We start from the raw sequence: 19,622 nt of genomic DNA on the forward strand, positions 1-19,622 counted from the left end.
GCAAATATGCAAAGGGGGCTCCAGCTCCTACCTCTAGAACTGAAGCCTGCACAGAGCTCTGCAGTTTCCTCAGGAGCAGCCACACTCTTCTACAATCATGTCCTCATGGTGGCCTATTGTAACCTGTCCCTCTTCATAATAGAGCATGCTAAGTGGACTCATTCTCAGTGGACTGCAGCAGGAAGCAAGGACACGATCAGGGTGATAATATTTCAGCAAACTCAAGAGGAAAAAAAGCCAAATGTCACATGAAAGGTGGTGGTGTTTGGGGATTTTTTTTTCCTTTCGGGGAAAACAAAAGGAACAAAGCGCCCTGACTCCAGCTGCTTGGTATCAAGTAATAAGAAAAGGGAGGTCAGGTAGTAGGGGGGAAAGGGGTGAGGAGTTATCCAAGGAGTGAGCAGCAGCGTGACTGACTAATTTTTGGAGAACTTGAAATTCAGCCACTAAGGTGCCAAAGCAGCAGATGCTAGTGTCATTTGACAGGCTCTCTGAGAGAAAGGACCAAAGCTGCAGAGTGCTATTAAGTCCACCACTACAAGACCTCACAAACAAGTCAACACCATCTATTGCCAATAGTATCAAGCTGGTGAGAGGTGTAATGAAGTCCTCATGGACACCTTGCCCATGTTCATGGCTAGAAGTAGTTCAAGCATCACTATCAGTACAGTCTCTTGCTGTGCTCCACGACTGACAGCAGATTGAAAGAGATTAAAGAAATCTGTGGAATCAGAGTATAGCTAGAGTGGGACCTTCACCACATTTTCAGTATCATTCTCTAAAGTGGGAGGCTTTAGGCAGGAGGATAATCTCCAAATTTGTTAATGTCCAAATATTAGTGCTTGAGTCAGGATCTAACTACTACTTGTTTAAAAGCATAGCTTTTCTTGTCTAAAAAAACAAACAATGGTGATCGGTAATGGGTCCAGAGCCTCTTCACTTGCATTTACAAGCCATAAGAGGAGGTGGGTAGGTAGGCTCTCAGATGTTGGATTGCAAACTAGAATTGCAATTGCATTTCATGATTTGAAATATCATTTTGTACTTACAAAGCAGCTTTCATCTAAAGATCTCAAAGCACTTCACAAATGTATTTTCATTGTACAGATGTGGAATCTTAGGCATAGAGCAGTTAACTGACTTGTCAAGCATCACAAAGCAAGTCTATAGCAGACAGGAAAATAGACTCCAACTTTCCAGAGTCCCAGTCTTCTCTATCTACTAGTCAACACTGCCTCCCTGTTAAACTTTTGTAGATTGCAAAAAAAATTTTTTAATGTACTTTCAGTGTATTGTGCTTGAAAAATTATATTTGCATGTCCCAAAGCTTCGGGAACAAACATCAGTGTATTTTCACTCCCATCCTTCCCACAAAAATCAATCATGAAGGCTTTTCCAAATATAGCATTTGATTGCTTACTATTCAATCATCACTTTTCTTTATGTACCCTAACAAACCTTGAAGTAGTCATGAAATATCAGATTAATTGCCATGCCACTATTTGTTCATGCTTTTTCTTGAAGCATTATTAGACTGAATACAAATACTGAAAGACTTGGTACTATTTATATACAAGGTAATACAAACAGGTTATCAGTCAAATACCTATTCCAGAAATAACCAATATCACTTTGAATAGAAAAGGATGTATGAATACTGAAAATTCAATGAAAAAAAAACCTTTGAAATCAATAAAAATACTGAAAAATGTTTCCAAAATCTCACTTTTGTGGAATTAAAAATTGATTTCTCACCCAGCCTTACTATTAACCTGTATAGTGCCTGACTTTTCAGATCTAACTGTATAAGAAAGTTCCTATGTACTTAAGTCAGAACCAGTAAGATTTGGACAAAGGACATTGTCATGTACCTGGTGTTTTAAATTAGTTTTGCATTTTCATTTTTCCTTTCCTCATTATTTGTAATATGCTCTCAGGATCCTGAAAATAGTTTTCTTTCTAGCAATTTATTTGCACAACAGGATAATTGCCAATCTTTCACACTTTTATAGTGATATCAGAGTTTATGTTCAGTGTAGACTAACCATTAGAGGGAGGGATACTCATATACACTTGAACATTCCACACACTTGTTGCTACAAAGCTCACAAAATAGTTGTCTTTTTTTTTTAAATGTGTCCCCAAAAATATAAATTAATGTAGCCCGTAAAAATGTTTCAGAATGTTAAAGGTGAACTGCAAATAAAATATGAAAATTCCATCCATTTCATCAATAGCTGCTGAATACCCATTTAGTCAGCCTAAAAAGGAATTCTGCACATTATTAATCATCATCATCCCCTGGAGTTCTAAAATAGTAAGAACTTAGAAAAATGCAAACTGCCACATTGAAGTACCATGGTGGCTGTGGAATCACCAGCATGGTGAATGCTAGGATATTACACTGAAGTGGGAGCTAACAATCCAGGTGGATGGACATCAAAGAATGTAAAGGGAAAGAAAACGGTGAGTTTTTAGGTAATAATGTATTTCTTAGCTGGCTAATGGGGGAATTCAGTAAGCATTGGTAAAGTAGTTGGATTGCAAATAAAATACTAAAATTCCATCTTTAAATTTGGCTTTAAAAAATACAGCTCTTCGGAACATCGTCAGAAAAGCCTGACAAATGTTTCATTTGGCTGCCTAAACTTTGTGTTCTCTGCGATTCTAACTTTGGGAGATAAAAGGAAGAATTCAGACAGCATCCCAGGGTAAAATTCTAACCCTAGTGAAATCAGTAACAAATTTCCTACTGACATGGGGTGGGGGGAGGGTCAGGATTTCACCCCAAGTCTCTATTCTTAGATACTATGCACAAGAGGAAGAATGGCCCTATAGTTAAGGCACAGAGACAGGAGGTCTGGGTTTATTCCCAGCTCTTCTACAGATTACTGTTAAACCTTGGGCAAGTCAATTAATCACTCTGTGCCTCGGTTTCCTTATCTAGAAGTGTTTTGAAGCTAAATTGTTTTTAGTGCTTTATCCTGAGATAGGAGGTGCTGTAGAAGAAATGTAAAGTATTATGATTTATATCTATCCTAGAAAAAGTTACATTTTTCCAAGGCTTTCATCAATGATTATCCACTAGTATGTTGGAGCAGTTTTGTTAAGTTTAAAAGGTAAGGGACTAGAAAAGAGCATTAAAGTACTCTTAAATTTCATTTGGCAGCATAGAGACTGGATTTTCAGCCTAGGAGGCCTAACTGCAGTGATTTTCAAACAGTGGTCTGCAAGGAATTGCTGGTAGTCCATAAATAATAATAATTAATTGGAGACATACCAATCTCCTAGAACTAGAAGGGACCTTGAAAGGTCATTGAGTCCAGCCCCCTGCCTTCACTAGCAGAACCAATTTTTTGCCCTGTATCCCTAAGTGGCCTCCTCAAGGATTGAGCTCACAACCCTGGGTTTAGTAGGCCAATGCTCAAACCACTGCACTAGAGAGGCTAGTAAGCAGGGCAATTGCCTGGGGCCCTACACCAAAGGAGGCTGCTCAAAGCTAGGTTTCAGAGTAGCAGCCGTGTTAGTCTGTATCCGCAAAAAAAACAGGAGTACTTGTGGCACCTTAAAGACTAACAAATTTATTTAAGCATGAGCTTTCGTGAGCTACAGCTCACTTCTTCGGATGCAAAGCTAGAGTTGCTCAGGTTTTGGCTTCAGACCTGGGTGGTGGGGCCCAGTGCCCCAGGCTGCAGTCCTGGGTGGTGGGGCTTCGTTTTTCTACCCTGGGCTCTAGCGAGTCTAATGCTGGCTGTGGTTGGCCCACAGGGGGCCCCGGTCCCCTGTTTAAGAACCATTGTTTTAAGGAAACTGATAGATTGTTTCTCTTCCAAACAAAGGCTACAAGAAAAAGGGGAAGATTGGGATGGGACCTATTCATGTTCGTGATGGCCATTGAGGATGATGGTCTGGAGACAATCTAATCTGCCCCAGGGTTGAAAGGAGAGTGGCAGGATGTGGATTGCAAATCCTTTCCGATTTCTGTGGTGACTGATGTCTGGCAGGGGCATAGATCCACATTCTCTGCCTCAGGAGGAAACAACCACAAAGGGCACCACAGCTGAAGGGAGAAGGGCATTACAGTCAGGCTCTTTCACAGGTACTCTCTCCCTTGCGGAGTTTATTCAGCCAGCCCCAGGGATGTGGATTGGGAGGTTTTGAGCTATCTGGCAGGGAGATTTGAAAAATCTGTGAGGACTACCAGACATCACAGAAACAAGCATGGCACTGGAGAAAAAGGAGAATGAGAGTCTGATCCTGGGTGCCTCCATTTACCTTACTTGTCTTTAAATCAAGCCCTAAGTGCACAGCAGTCTGGAGACAGCAGAACACAGGGGGAAAAAAAAACAGGAGTACTTGTGGCACCTTAAAGACTAACAAATTTATAAATTTATTTGTTAGTCTTTAAGGTGCCACAAGTACTCCTGGTTTTTTTTGTTTGTTTTTGTTTTTTGCGGATACAGACTAACACGGCTGCTACTCTAAAACCTGTCAGAACACAGGACTGATTCATCTATGCATCTGTCCCCCAGATAACTGCTCAGACATACCCTGATTTGAAAAGCAGTCAGTGAAAGGCTTCATGATCCATGGAATTTCTCATCAGTAGCTATATGCAGTTGTTGTAGCCCTGCGGGTCCCAGGATATTACAGAGACAAGGCGGGTAAGATATTTTTATTGGAACAAAACTTCTGTTGGTGAGTGAGACAAGTTTTCCAACTACACAAAGCTCTTCTTCATGTCAGGGAAACGTGCTCAGTGTGTTGATATTGCATTTAGCAGGGACACATTTCCCAGACCTGAAGAAGAGCTCTGTGCAGCTGGAAAGCTTCTGTCCAGTAAATGGTATTATCTCAATCAGCAGTAACTGTCACACTGCTGCTCACAACAGTAGTATGAACTGGCAAAATATATGCAAACACATCCTAAACGCAGTTAGAAAAGGATGTGAGATCTATATGCAATACTAGCCATTCAATTTTATATCCAGGCGAATCTTACTTGAAACGAACATGTGTGTGACAGAGATATGACAGAGATAATCTCTCTCTTTCTCTTTTCATTCAGATCCACTAATTGCTCTAATGCAGCACGGGGGGAGGCACGGCTGTGTGAGCAGGGAGCAGCACGCTGCGCTGCGCTGCGGCGGACACTGGATCCCAGCAGTGCCCACGCCCTTGCTAGACACACACACGCTAGAACTAGAAATGACAGCACCGGAGCACAGCAGCGCGCGGCGCCCGACACGAGGCCTCACAGGCCTGCAGCCAACGTGGACAGGCTGAACGGCGCCCGCCCCGCCCGCGCAGCGCCCAGCCCCGCAGGTGGCGCTGCTGGTGCCCGGAGGAAGAAGCCGCCCATTTACTGTGCGGCGGCGGTCCGGCCGGGGCGGGAGCCCGGCGCCCCGGTACAGGCTCACCATGGAGGCTGGCGGAGCAGCGCCTGTTCCTGAGGAGAGCCCCGAGGCGCCTCCCGGGGCTGGGCTGCGGCGGGGGGCGGCTCTCTCCGGCCAGCCCCGCCAGGAGCAGCAGCCAAGGCGCCCAGAGCAGGCGGCACCTTCCTGTCCCGTCCCTCGCTCCCTGTCGCCTCCCCGCGCCGCCGCAGCTCCGAGGGGCTCCGCTCACAGGCCATTGGGGGCGGCTCCCTCCCTCCTGTCCCCGGGCCCTGCCGGCCTGGGCTCGCACCGCCGGCAGACAGGCACTGCCGGGGCGGAGAGGAGAGCCCAGCTCGCCCTGGGCAATGTCCGAGCCTCTGCGCTGGGTTGCCCAGGCCCCTCCTCAGTGCACAGCCCCCCATGACACCCACAGAGCCCTCGCCCCTTCCCCAGCTGCCCTCCCCCAAGCCTTGCACCTACCCGCTGCGTCCTGCCTTGAGGCGTTCTTCAAGTTTCTTCCCCTGGCTACCGTTGTGGTGTCTAAAACGGAAGAGTCTGACCAGACTGGGCCTGATTCTCCACTGCCTAGCACCTGTGCTCATCCTCAGCCACCGCTGTGCAAGTGGGGCCACAAGGCTACCAAATGAGAGTAGTAGCATTTTCCACAGGGTGATCTTTTTGCACCTGGTGAGGCTGGTCAGCCTGCCATGTTCTTTCTGGCTATGTCCATGTGACTGAAGTATGGCATTGCACATGTATGTTCATGTGGTAAATCCAGTAGTATGGAATAATTATAAGCAGGTTGTACAGCTGAGACGCTAGGCAGAGTGCACGGCAGTAGAGCATCAGACTCAGTATTGGCATATGTACAGACTCCAGTGACGCTGCTAGGCCTACTGTGTCCCTTTGGTTATGCCCATGCCACCAAAGCATGGCGGCATTGCACATGGATGTTCATCATGGATTAATTGTGACACTATACAAATGCCTCAGCCATTCTCTCACAAAAGCTGCAACACAGATGCAATCCTAGCGTCTCAGCTGTACAACCTGCTCATAATTATTCCATACTACTGGATTTACCACATGAACATACATGTGCAATGCCATACTTCAGTCACATGGACATAGCCAGAAAGAACATGGCAGGCTGACCAGCCTCACCAGTTTCTATAAATTCCCTTCTGCATAGAACGTTGCGTTTTGCTGCTGTGGCATCTGGGTTGTCTTGCATAAGTTAAATAGGGTTGAAGTAAATCAATAGGAGACCTCTCAGGAAAACTCATGTGCAGCAGGAAGTATTAGCAGTTTATTAGGTGGTGGTGTCTCCTAGTGTCAGTACTGAAGCAGTGCCCTGCATGATATCAGAGGGCAGTGTGCTGTTGGAGCTTGCGTATTTTGGATCAGATCTAAAACTCAAGTCATGCAATCTTCTGTTTTGTTTTTTCAAGAGATGATGTGCTAACTGATGGGCAAGTTAAGTTTTAATTTGGGCAGTCACATTCTGCCTTCCTGCTATTCCCCCTAGAGTTTCAATCAGAAAAGCTCACATCCCTTCCTAAAAGTGTTGTTTTGTACAGCGTTGCTCAAAGAGGTGGCTTCATTTTAGCCTTGGCAGAGGGATCCCTGTATACAATGCTTTGGAATCTTTTAGGATGAAATATGTCATGTACATGTAAGAATTACATATACTTTTAGTTATAGATAAATATGGGGTGGGAGGGGAAATGCCATTCAAGAAATACATCTTGGAGTTTCACCTTTTCTGATGGATTTCTCTGGGCTTATGCTATGAAGTCCATAATATTCCTGCTAGCAGGCAGCAAATAAGAGAAATTAGAGGCCAGATCACCACGCACTCCCATGAAGAAACCTACAGGAAAGGGCCAGAGGGCCAGGAAAACTCTGAAGGAATTTTCTGTTATGAAGCAACCTCTCAAGAGGGAGCGGTTTGGGCAGTTGTGGAGTGGGCAGAGGATGGTGCCTCCTAACACCATGAATCCTAAGGTTCCATAGGGAAATGGACAGATTCCCCGCTCCCCCTGCCCCCTGCCCAATCCAGAGAGAGAAGAGACAGCTTTGTGTGTGCATACTGTACCCGGACTCCTTCCACCAGCAGCATAACTCCTTCAGCAACCATTCTGCTATTGATGGGGTACTCCTTGGTCCCCAACCTTTTTGTGGCTAGTAGCGCATTCATGTTTTCAGAAGAGTGTGGCGGGTGCCAACAATTTTTCAAGGCTTATTTTGTATTTGTACATTAATATGAAAAACATATTTAATATTCTTCCCACTCTGGGTTGAAATAATACGTACGTTGTCTCTTATTTGAACCACTCATTTTGGAGAAAAATGTTAAAAAAATAATAAATTTCAAAGCACAAGAAAACAGCAGTATCAGTGCAGGAAGAATACTCACATACAGGGCTGGCTCCAGGCACCAGTGGAGCAAGCAGGTGCCTGTGTCAGCACATGCTACTGGGCAGCATTCGGTCCATTCTGCAGAGGCGGAGCATTTTTTTGTTGTTTTTTTGGCGGCAGTTCTGGGCAGTGCAGGGAGAAGCCTGAGAGAAGCTGCGCAGCCTGCAACCCCGGAGTACTCTGTCCCCAGCAGACAGGGGTCCCTGGCATCTCTCCCCTGCTGGGCACTAGGCGGGCCCCGCGCCTGCTGGGGACAGAGAGCACCGGCGCCCGCAGCCCTGGAGTTCTCTGTCCCTGGCAACCGCAGGGCTGTGGCTGCTTTCCCTTGCTGAGCACTAGGTGGGTGCACATAAATGCCCCAGCGAGCACCATGGCGCCCGCGGGCACCGTGTTGGGGACCACCCAGTACTCCCACTGCAGCACAGCAGCAGCTTCTGAGGAAACACAGAGTAAATGCTGCTATAACCAATTTTCTTTTTAGTAATGATTCTCTCTTTACTCCATGAGAGAGCATTAAGTGTTTTCCTCACACTCTCTGGTTATTAAGCTATTATTTCAATATTTGGGTGTTTCTGTTGCACTTTCTATTAATGTATATACTTCTCTCTGCTGTACAATACTTAAATGTCAGTAAAATAAATGATGATGTAAAGTACATAGTCAATAGCATGCTTTAGAAAGGAACAGCTGCTTACAGATTTTGGTCCCAGTCTCCAGGCAGCTCTAGACAGGTGGACCCTTGCACTAGTGACTTAATTTAAGACTCTGCATGGAGGCAGAGATCCATTTGAATGGATCTTTTGCACTCCTGAGGCCTCTAACATTGTATGAGGGAAAAGATATTAAAGGCATATAGCAGAAATGAATATGTAGAAAATCAAGGCTCACTATTCATATTTTGTCATTTGCCTTTGCAATAAGAAAACTAAACAGAACAAGCCTGTTTCCTTAATACAAACTCACACTTTGGATAGTGCAGAATGGAAGAATATTGCAATATTTTCAAAATCTGTGAAAGATCTCTCAGGCAGAGTACATACGGAGAACAAAAAAGTACTGGTATTCATTAAAATTAAACTCTGTGTATATCTAAGAAAGGACAAAATAATAATCTTCCTCTTCCATAAGGAATTTCACTGACTACATTCCTAGATATGTTTAATATCAATGAACAGTATGAAAATATGTAGAGAAATAGCTGATAAATCTATAGATTTGGCTCCATGGGTTTCATTTTAGAGTTTTTTGTTCCCTGACACACAGTCCTTCATAGATAGGGCCCCTTGTTTTCAGTTTTAATTTTATTTAATTTTCCTGGGAATTTATTGGTGTTTATTACTACAACAACAAAAGCAGGTGAAAATAGGTGGAAAAAATAATTTATTGGGGTTTGTTTTGGTGCATGGAAGGATGGGGGGAAAAGTCAGTAGATTAATTCTTTGATGAATGGAATTCAATGCGGTTTGCTGTAAAACTAAAATAGAAATCAAAACAGAGTGCTACCTCTGAGTTTAAGAAAACAATATAGCTCTAATCCCCAAATAAAATTTTTCATTTGAATAAACAGTTTACTGTTGTAGATTTAAAACTATTAGCCTTTAAATATTTACATTTAATAATTGGGCCACACCATTTGCAGTGCATACACTAAATTTAATCCTTTTCTCCTGTTTTTTTAATCATTCAAATACTTTCTTGTGTTCTGAAATGTATTCTGATACTGATTTTAATTTTCCTCCCATTTTAGTGTGTCAGATCTCAAATCATTGCCTGCTAACAGCTTGAAATGTGTACTTAGTGTCTAAGATCTATCCCTATCAGTGCAGGACTGTTAGCATACATACCTTCAGTACTTTGTGCAGTACAGTGTTAAGGGCCTCAAGTGATGAGACTTTCTGCCATTTCTTTTTGGGGGACTATTCCACCATCTTATTCATATTGCAGTTAAGAACTTGATCCTAAATTGATCTTTGCTTATTGTCACCCCATTCCTCCTTGTTGTTTACAGCTCTCAGATGTACATAATAGCTTTCCCCCCAAGGAAGGCAAAACCACTGAGAATGCAGTTCACAAGGTATGTGCCAAACATAGAGCCACTTTGCCTTTATCTCATCCCTGCACCTTTGCTTGATTACATGTAGATTGTAAACTCTTTTGAGAAGAGGGGTGTTTTCTTTATATATGTCTGTAAAGCAGCAAGCACACCTTTGGAATTACAGATGTAAATAATAAATATAATCAAATAATAGCACTTTTCAAAAGTAAACTATATGCCAGATTCTTGCTTGGCCCTTCCATGAGTGCACAATGGAGGCTGGGTGATGGGGGGGGGAGGGAGAGTAGGAGCAGCTTTCCTCTCTCACAGGCTTCTGTAAGGACCAGGCAGAATTGTGTTATCTGCACTCAGGAGAAATCAAGGGCTGTCCTCTTTTCCTTCCCCACCGGCACAGTGGCCCAAAGGAAGGGTGGGGGAGCAATAGATATGATTCCAAAGGACACCAGGGAAATTCATTCATATTCTGTGACCTTTATTTAACTTCACGGGACACTTTCAGGCTAAACACCCTATATTAGAAAAATAAATCTTCAACAGTTATTACTCACACCTAACCTAAAGGTGGTTTAGACTCCCTAAACCAAAATAAACGTAACAATTGTTCACTGCTTAATTGCTTTTGCACTTGTCTCATCTTAGACGACACAAACGGGATGCTGTGCACTTTCTGGTTCCCAAACAGCACCCAGCGGGACCACATTTGAGTGGAAAATATTGCAGGGGATTGTTTGTCGGAATAATAAAAATATCATCACTAATAAAATAAATGATTATCAGGGAGAATACTAAACGGAATCATGCCATCACACATGGAAACGTTTCAGTAGATAAGAACTTTGTGGTGCTTTTTGGTGGTGGTGTTTCTCTTTCTTTAAAAAAAAACTTTAATGTTGGGTCAGATAGAAGCGGATCGGGTCGGTTCACTTATTTCCGCCGTAAGGAAGGAAAGAAGGGGGTGGGTGTAGATGGAGGGGGTGGGCAGCGCTCTCCGCCCCGGTGCTGGAGCACAGCTGTTGCAGCTGTGGCTGGGAGACGGCGCATGCTCAGGAGGCGGCCGGCGCCGGGGGTTGTCTCCCTGCGGTGTGGCACCCGCCTTGCAGAGCTCGGTTCCCCTCGGAAGGCAGGCGGCGGGGTCCCTCCGAGGCGGTGAGAGCACCGCCGGCCGCCCGGCTCCCAGCACGCTGGGAAGAGGCCAGGAAGAAAGTCGATGAGTCGGAGACAAAGGCTGCTGCAGCGTGCCCGGCTGGTGCGCTCTGCCCCCGGCCCGGTGAGTGCGGGGGATGCTGCCGCCCCGGTGAGTACCCCACGCGTCTCTGGGAAGCCCCTTCCTGCTGCCGCTTCTCAGCGCCCCGAGGGCCGGAGGGGAGCCGCAGCTGCCCTGGGTTAGATGCACAAGCTTCCTAGAGCCCCGGAGAGGAGCGTGGTTGCTCTAGGTGCTGCACTGGGGCCAGTGCCTCGTTCTTCCCTGGCTCTGCGGCCGCTTGGGGGTTTCTCTCGCCGCCCCTGGGAGGAGGCAGGGCTGAGCAGTATGGGGTATTTGTGGGAGGCTGGGTGGGCAGGGGGAGCTCTCGTAGGCAGCACATTCCACGCTGCAAACTTTCCTCCAGCAAAAACCCAGGTTTGAGGAAGGTTCCTGTGTGTGTGCTCCTCCTATCGGGCAGTCTCTGGTATGCTCTCTTCCCCCCCCTCCTGCAACACCACATCCCTCTGGTCAGACAGTGTGTTGATTGTCCTCTTTCTTGCCCCCTCAAAACGGTAACTCGATAGGGCCCTAGCTGGGTGATCATCTTCTTCCCCAAATTATGTAAGTGTCAGTCTTGCTCCTTTCACATGTAATATCCCTTTCACTAAATATATTAGGAAAAATATTCCAAGCCTCTCTTGGGAATGGCTGATAAAATCAAACCACCCAGACCTACTTTGAAACTTTTGCAGCAGAGGGAAATGAATCTGATTAGTGGGGTTGGCATTTGTGTTGTATTTGGAGATACAAGCAGGGGCACAACATTTTGCATTTAAGATCCTTTCTGAAAGAGTTACCTCTACACTAGTCCCCAATGTGTATTCTTCCTCCCCATCACTCTACTGGACCAAAAGGGTAGTTCAATTTTTGTGCCCCTTCAGTTGTTGGCCACTCAGTTATCAATGCCATCATGGACGTCAGTGATGTGTGGCAGAGTGTTTATGACAGGGGTGGGCAAACTACGGCCTATGGGTTGGATCCTGCCTGCGAGCCATTTTAAGCCAGCTCATAAGCTCCCGCTGGGAAGCAGGGGCTGAGGCTTGCCCTGTTCTGGCGCTCCAGCCAGGGTGCTGGGTCGGGGGCTGCACCACATGGCTTGGCCGGGGCGCTGGGTTGGGGGCTGCACCATGTGGCTCCTGGAAGCCGCGGCATGGCCTCGCTCCAGCTCCTACATGCTCCAATGGGAGCTGCAGGGGTGATGTGTGCGGATGGGACAGTGTGCAGAGCTGCCTGGCCGCGCCTCCGCATAAGAGATGGAGAAGGGACATGACACTGCTTCCGGGAGCTGCTTGAGGTAAGTGCTGCTCGGAGCCTGCACCCCTGAGCCTCTCCCCACGCCCTAACCCTCTGCCCCAGCCCTGATTCCCCTCCCGCTCTCCAAACCCCTTGATCTCAGCCTGGAACACCCTCCTGCACCCCAAACCTCTCATCTCCAGCCCCACCCCAGAGCCCACACCCCCAACCAGAGTTCTCACTCCCTCCTGCACCCCAACCCCAATTTTGTGAGCATTCATGGCCTGCCATACAATTTCTATTCCTCGATGTGGCCCTCAGGCCAAAAAGTATGCCCACCCCTGGTTTATGATGTGCACTATTGTCCACTAGGAACTGGACCGATACCAGGTTTTTAAGGTGCTCTTACTGTTCCTGCTGGTCACTGGCCCACACTTAAGTGGCATATACAGTAGGCAACTAGCTGGATATGGTCAGTAACTAAGGGCACCCAGAAACTTCTGACAGTGCATGAGGTTTCATCTTATTCTTGGTTCAAGCAGGATGTACGGTAACTATATTTCACTCTGAGGAGGGAACAGGATCAGACAGTCTCATCCCTGCAAATAAAACTGGCACAGCCTCTTGTCATCTTGATACTACTACAACTTCCTCCTCTTTGGACTCCCAAGTCTGTCTGTCTGTCTGTCTGTCTGTCTCTCTCTCTCTAAGATTTTCTTCCTTGTCCATTACTCTGACCACTTCTCTTTTCTTTGAATTCCTCTGTTGGCATCCCATTTTCCACTGTTGCATTAAAGCATTGTGTCCTCAATCTATAAACCCCTTTAGTCTCTTAGGGCTAGATCCACAGAGATATTGGGCTCTTACACACGGATTTCAATGGAAGTTATCCTTCCTACTTTCTCCAGTAGAAGCACTTGTGCCACCATCCAGAAAGGCAGAGCACCAGACTTAATCTTTGATTCTGTATTCTGCATGTGTTTAAACAGAGTTGTATTTAGTGGTTAACATTATACATAATCTTTACGCAGTTTTAAAACAAACCCTAAAATCTGATTATATTGATTTAAGAGGACGCAGTCTAAAAAATTGTTCATTTTGTTAATGACATTCCCCTCCAGCCTGAACACATTTCCACTGGTGTACTTATTGAATTATTGTACGATACATTTTCTGAGGAGAAATACCTATGTAAATACCTGAAGTGTGCTTTATGGGGGATGGCCTTACTTTAACTTTCCAACAGGGGTCACTACAGGGCAAACAACATTCATAGAGGTTATAGTGTAAAAACAACTATCGCAGGCAAAGGCCTGAATAGAATATTTTTAAACAAGATTGCAAGTTAAAGCATTATGTTTTAAATTTATGAACTACAAGTTTTAAGTGGTGTAACAAAAAAGTTTAGAGAAACACTGTCGAGTGTATTCTATAATTTGTAACTGAAGCAAGTCTGGAAGTATCACGCACTGTGCTTCAATAACAACTTCAATATTATTAATGAAGTGGTTGTTTTCTGAGTTGTTTTGAGGTTGAGGAATCTCTGTCATTGGAGGTTTTTAAGAACAGGTTAGATAAACATCTGTCAGAAATCATAATTATTACTTAGTCCTGTCTTGAGTGCAGGAGACTAGACTAGATGACCTATTGAGGTCCCTTCCAGTCGTACACTTGTATGATTCTATGATATCCTTAGGAATGCTAGGTGGCATAGTAGTGTAGCCTTGTGGTGGCTGTCAGGCACAGTCCTTAGAGGATTTAAATTTGGAATCTGAGAGTCCATGCACAGATGGATGTAATCTTAATCTGACCCCTAGTGGACACTTGTGCATATTGCAGAACCATCACACCCTTTGTCATGACTATTAATCTATTTAGGGGAAAGCCAAATCTGAAATGGCAGCAGGAGGAGGCTTTGCAGGTCAAGACTGATGTATGTTAGCAGAACTGTGTGAGTTCCTTGGAGAGGAAAGGCAATGGTCCTACTGATAAGAATTGAGGTGCCCTGGAAGTGCTCCCTGAGTGTGTGGAAACTGTCTTGATGTCTACACTAGCCCTGACTCTAGCCAATGCTTATTGGCCTCTTACTTTATATAGTAGTACAGGTCTGTCTCATCTTACACGGGGGTTCCATTCCGCAGTTTACACAGTTTTTGCTTTACGCGCTTAATCAAAATTACATTGAGTTGAATGGCGGGCAGAATCGCCCGCACTACAGAAACAGTATTTAAATTGTTATTTTTCTCTCTTTTTTTGTTTGTTTTTGCCAACCGCATAAAGCTGAAATTGTGCATGTTAAATGCACGTAAGATGCAACAGACCCGTAAACTTAACAATCTCTCTAAGATGAACAGAGAGCAGTCAAGCTTTCTTGCCTCACAGCTGCCTATGACTTCCTTGTAATCTACAATCTGTAAGCCTTAGATTTCTCTGTAGAGATAGTGCTGTGCCTGGGCTGTTTTCATTATACATTTTGGCTAATAGAATTGATGGGATCAGCTGCCATAATTTCTTATGGAGATACATGTCCCTTATGCAGTGGGCTAAATAGAGAATGGCAACTTCAGCCTTGAACATCTTGCTTCTCTCCTTTTCTAAAAGAAATTCCACCATGAATAAGCAAAGCCCCAATTACAAAACCATCTTTACTGCTCCTGATGGAAAAAAATCAATGTTCACATCACAGCAGGAGTCAAATGAATTTACATCAGCCATCTGAATCTGGAACTGCTCGTTGTTATTGAACAGTGAATATTTTGGAAAATTCCTGAATGAATGTGATACAATTACACATTCTTCTTGCTGTGAAAATGACAGCTTTATGCTAAGACTACAGTACCATTTATGTCAGCAAAATTTATGTTGCTCATGGGTGTGAATATTCCACTGCTCTGAGTGACGTAAATTATGCCAGCATAAGTGCTAGTTTGCACAGCGCTCTGTCGACGTGAGAGCTTCTCCTGTTGGCATAGAGCATCTTCACCACACGTGCTCTACAGCTGGTACAGCTGTGCCACTGCAGCGCTCTAAGTGCAGACATGCCCTGTGTCAAATGATGAATAGCAGTTTAAGGAAACAGGTGCATGTTCTGAGAAGGAGAAACCTTTTGGAATGAGACCAAATGTATTATTTTGAAAGAGACAGTCCTTTGCATTCTTGATAGAGCCCCGACGACCCTGCTTACACTGCACCCTTGAGTTTTCATATTGCATCCCCTGTCACTCTGGTGTAGACTCCTTGTGGAATGTACTAATTCAGTTGTTCAAACAGACAGAGGAATCGTTGACTGGCTCCCTCAGCTGCTAGAAGCTTGAAATGTTGTTAGTTCCAGTTAGGGTGACCAGATGTCCCAATTTTATAGGGACAGTCCTGATTTTTGGGTCTTTTTCTTAATAGGCTCCTATTCCCCCCCCGTCCTGATTTTTCACATTTGCTATCTGGTCACACTAGTTCCAGTTCCTGCTGGCCTTGGGAGTGGAAGATTGGGAATTGAACCCAAATCTGCTGCATGGCCATGCAGTGCACTGGGGTTGTCTACAGTGCACTGCATGTCAGTGATGCCTCTGAAATACTCAAATCCACACACTTGTAGCATCGTAGAGCTACTCATTGTGCATCTCATGCTGGCTGCAGGGAATTATGATCCTTGATTTATTGACTACTGCTCAGTTTCCTTGGAGTTGCTTGCTACTGCATGACTCTGCTAAAAAGATGTACAAAATTCAGGACAAGCTGATCTTGTGGTCTTCAGCAATAAGCTATGTTGTCTGCATTCTATTCTTTTAAATTTGGTCTCCTTGTTCACTTTCTCCTCTCTTGTTGAGGGCTGGTATTGAGGATAAAGAGTTTCTGGGGCTACTACAGTATTCATAATAAACCATGGAAATAACATGGATGGGTGATGGCCAGTCATTATATAGCTGACTCAGATAACATTATACACATGGATGGATTTCACTTCTGAAGTTTGTTGTTTTGGCAATGCCCTTGGCAGAATTCTATGCATTATCTATATGTTATCTTGTATAGCATTCAAGTCCCTTAAAGGAACATTATCAATATGAAAATCACATTTCCATCTGAAAATATTGTTCCTACTAGTTCTTGTTGTGGGTAGCCCCATAGATAATGAGGACAGAGCAGGACTGGAGAAAAAGTGTACATTTCTCTCTTTTCTGTGCATTTGGTGGCACACTGTTCCGTTGAGGACCATGCAGTGCTCTGTGCACCGGCGTAGCGCTAATGTGCATGCTCCACTACTCTGCAGTTAGGTTTTCAGCAGTAAGAGCATCAGCAAAACTGGCCTTTCGGTGCAACTGTTATTCAAATAATAATAATAAAAAAAGTAGTAACACGCATTCCAGTAAAAAAAAGACGAAGTTATATTATGTAGAAAATAGTGTGGTGTGCACATCAACATGATCAATTGGGTTGAGTCCAGGCATGTTTAATATTTAAGGCTCCCCATTCTTAACAGTTTTGGATTCGATTGCATCCTTTATAATTTGCAGCTGCTTTTGTTATAGATAGGGCTCCCTGCCCAGTCCTTGTCAATAATGGATTTTTATGGATTGGTTTTAAAATCATTGCCTAGAGGATTGAATAATAATAACAAAACCTCTGGGGTTCAGAGGATGGGGGAAATATCAAATTCAAAATAGATGCTGCTAAATAGCAGATAAAACACACATTTGGTTTGCTGACAAAACCTTTTTATAGAACTTTAACTTCACATATCCCCTCTCTTCCACTTCAAAGTATTTGAATATGAAGATTTCTTTTCATATATAAAGTTTATGCTCAGCTCTTCTCTTTTCTCAGCACTTGAGCTTCATAAATAGTATCATGGCACAAAATCTATGAGAGGAAAGCTCTGTTGCTTAGAAACAGTCTGGCAACAGACCCAATTTAAAAAAAAACAGAGAGAAAAAAGGGAAAACACAAACATTCTCCCTCCTCCACTAAAAGGAGCTGGTTGAAAAAATTCTGAAATGTTAGCAAAAATTTTGGGAAAGAACAATCAGGAAAAATGTTGGTGACATTCTTGCAAATTCCCTTCTTTCTCTACTCCCTGCCCATTTTTTAGCCAGCTATCGAATTTGTCATTTTTTTTTCTAAATTTGAAGGAAAAAGGGAAATATTGCAATTTCCCCCGTTTCTTTCTCAACCATTTCTACTGCTAAAGTTTCTCCAGGGATTGATGTTTTCTATAGTGTAATAAACCAATGATCTATTTTGGTGAGCTCAGACAATTGCAAACTGGGTGTAAATTGGAGGGAGGGGAGCCAGTGACAACTCAACACTTTCTCATGATTCTTAAAAAAGAAATGATGAAAAATGATTTTGAAGCTGAAAGGCTAAAATGTCCAGTGTTTCTTCTTGGATTGTAAACTCTTGTGGGTGAGGGGGAGACTTCTTGTTCTCTTTATACAGCATCTAGCACAATAGGGTCCTTGATCTATGACAGGGGCGTCTAGATGCTACCACAACATAAGTAACAAATGAGAGAGGGGCACATTAGGTTTATTTTGGTTTTACTAATTTTTTTACATTTATATTTTTTATGTCATCATTAACGTTATGTGATCCTTGATAAGACAATAGAAATATAAATACAGGTGGGTGTGAGAGAGACATAATCACAAAGAGCTTTACAAATTGTAGAAATTTCCTTCCCCTTCTCCCCAAAAAGCAGTTAGATCTGGGATACAATGCAGCAGCTATTTAATGTGTATATTATTTCTATACTATGTCTTCCTTTGAAACGTCTTCAAAAATTCTGTTGCATTCCTAACATTCTGCTCTTGTTGTTATGCTGCTGTAGTTCCCCACCAGCAGATTAAAATGTGATATTTTTTCCCACCTCTGTTACATTCTTACACCTTCCTATTGGCAGTTTTCCCTGTTGCGCTTACATGTAATGTACACCATTGTTTACATCACCATTGAATTTGTCCCATATGTCTAATTCTTGTCCATCACTTACTTTTCAAAGGAGGATTGTAAATGTTTTGGCTTATCAGTGAGTGTGTATTCCCTGTGGAGAACTTAATGAAAGCTCAATTTTTTTTTCCTCTTTCCTATTTTTTCTTGTTGTTTATTTCCCCATGGAAGCTCAGTTAGAAGCAGCACCTGGTTTTGCAGAGGAGGGTCTTGCTTTCTAGTCCATTCTCTAACTGGGGCACTATAGATCTGTGGTGTTCACATTTTTTTTCTGAGGACCCAGTTGAAGAAAATTGTTGATGCCCGTGACCCAACAGAACTGGGGATGAGGGGTTTGGGGTGTGGAAGGGGCTCAGGGCTGGGGCAGAGGGTTGGGGTGCGGGGTGGGGCCAGGAATGAGGGGTTCGGGGTGTGGTAGTAGCTCTGGGCTGGGGCAGGGGATGGGGTGCGGGAGGGACTCAGGGCTCTGGGCTGGGGGTGCAGGCTCTGGGCTGGGGCCAAGGATGAAGGGTTTGGGGTGCAGGAGGGGCTCCGGGTTTGGAGGGGGGCTCAGGACTGGGGCAGGTGGTTGTGAAGCGAGAGGGGGTCAGGGCTCTGGGCTGGGGGTGCAGGCTCTGGGCTGGGGCCAGGGATGAGAGGTTTGGGGTGCAGGAAGGGGTTCTGGGTTTGTTGGGGGCTCAGAGCTGAGGCAGGGGATTGGGGTGTGGGGTTGGGGTGTGGACTTATCTCCGGCGGTTCCCAGTCAGTGGCACAGCCAGGGTGCAGAGGCAGGCTTCCCACCTGTTCTGGCACTGCGGAGCAGCAGCGGGTCCGGCTGCTAGGCAGAGGCATGCAAGCGGTTCTGTGCGGCTCTCACCTGAAGGCACCCCCAGCTCCCATTGGCTGGGAACTGGCCAATGGGAGTGTGGAGTGGGTGCGTGGGGCAGGGGCAGCGTGCGGAGGCCCGTGGCCTCGCCTGCCTAGAAGCTGGACACACCGCTGGCTGCTTCTGGGGCGCAGCACAGTGTCGGAACAGGTAGGCACTAGGCTGCCTTAGCTGGGCATCACTGCCGACGGGACTTTTAATGTACTAGGGTCCCTGGATGCTGAGCAAGACGACCTAGTGCCTGACATGCCAACCCAAACTTTGAAAAACACTGCTATAGATGATTTGCCTCCAGTCATCCAGAGGGCCAGAGGGCCAGAGGCCTGGCAGAGAATCCAGATTTGAACCCTGAGTCCTGTTAGCTTCCATCCCTTTGCTTTTAAACAAGGCCACATGGTCTAATTGGCTTGACTGGAGTTGTTGTTGTTGGCTTTGCTATGACAATGAAACTGTTGCTGTGGTCAATGTGCTCTTATGGCCCAGCAA

At 44.8% G+C, this 19,622-nt stretch overlaps 1 protein-coding gene across 1 annotated transcript in view; it reads left to right on the plus strand.

Moving 5' to 3' along the window:
- Positions 1–10,896: 10,896 nt before the first annotated feature.
- Positions 10,897–19,622, plus strand: part of PALD1 (phosphatase domain containing paladin 1) — a 193,793-nt gene continuing 185,067 nt past the window's right edge. The window contains exon 1 of the mRNA XM_039482388.1: positions 10,897–11,146. Within this exon, the coding sequence (XP_039338322.1) occupies positions 11,133–11,146 (14 nt within the window). The 5' untranslated portion in view covers positions 10,897–11,132. The remainder of the gene's footprint in view (positions 11,147–19,622) is intronic.

Source organism: Mauremys reevesii, linkage group 7 (assembly GCF_016161935.1).
Source record: "Mauremys reevesii isolate NIE-2019 linkage group 7, ASM1616193v1, whole genome shotgun sequence".
NCBI lineage: Eukaryota > Metazoa > Chordata > Testudines > Geoemydidae > Mauremys > Mauremys reevesii.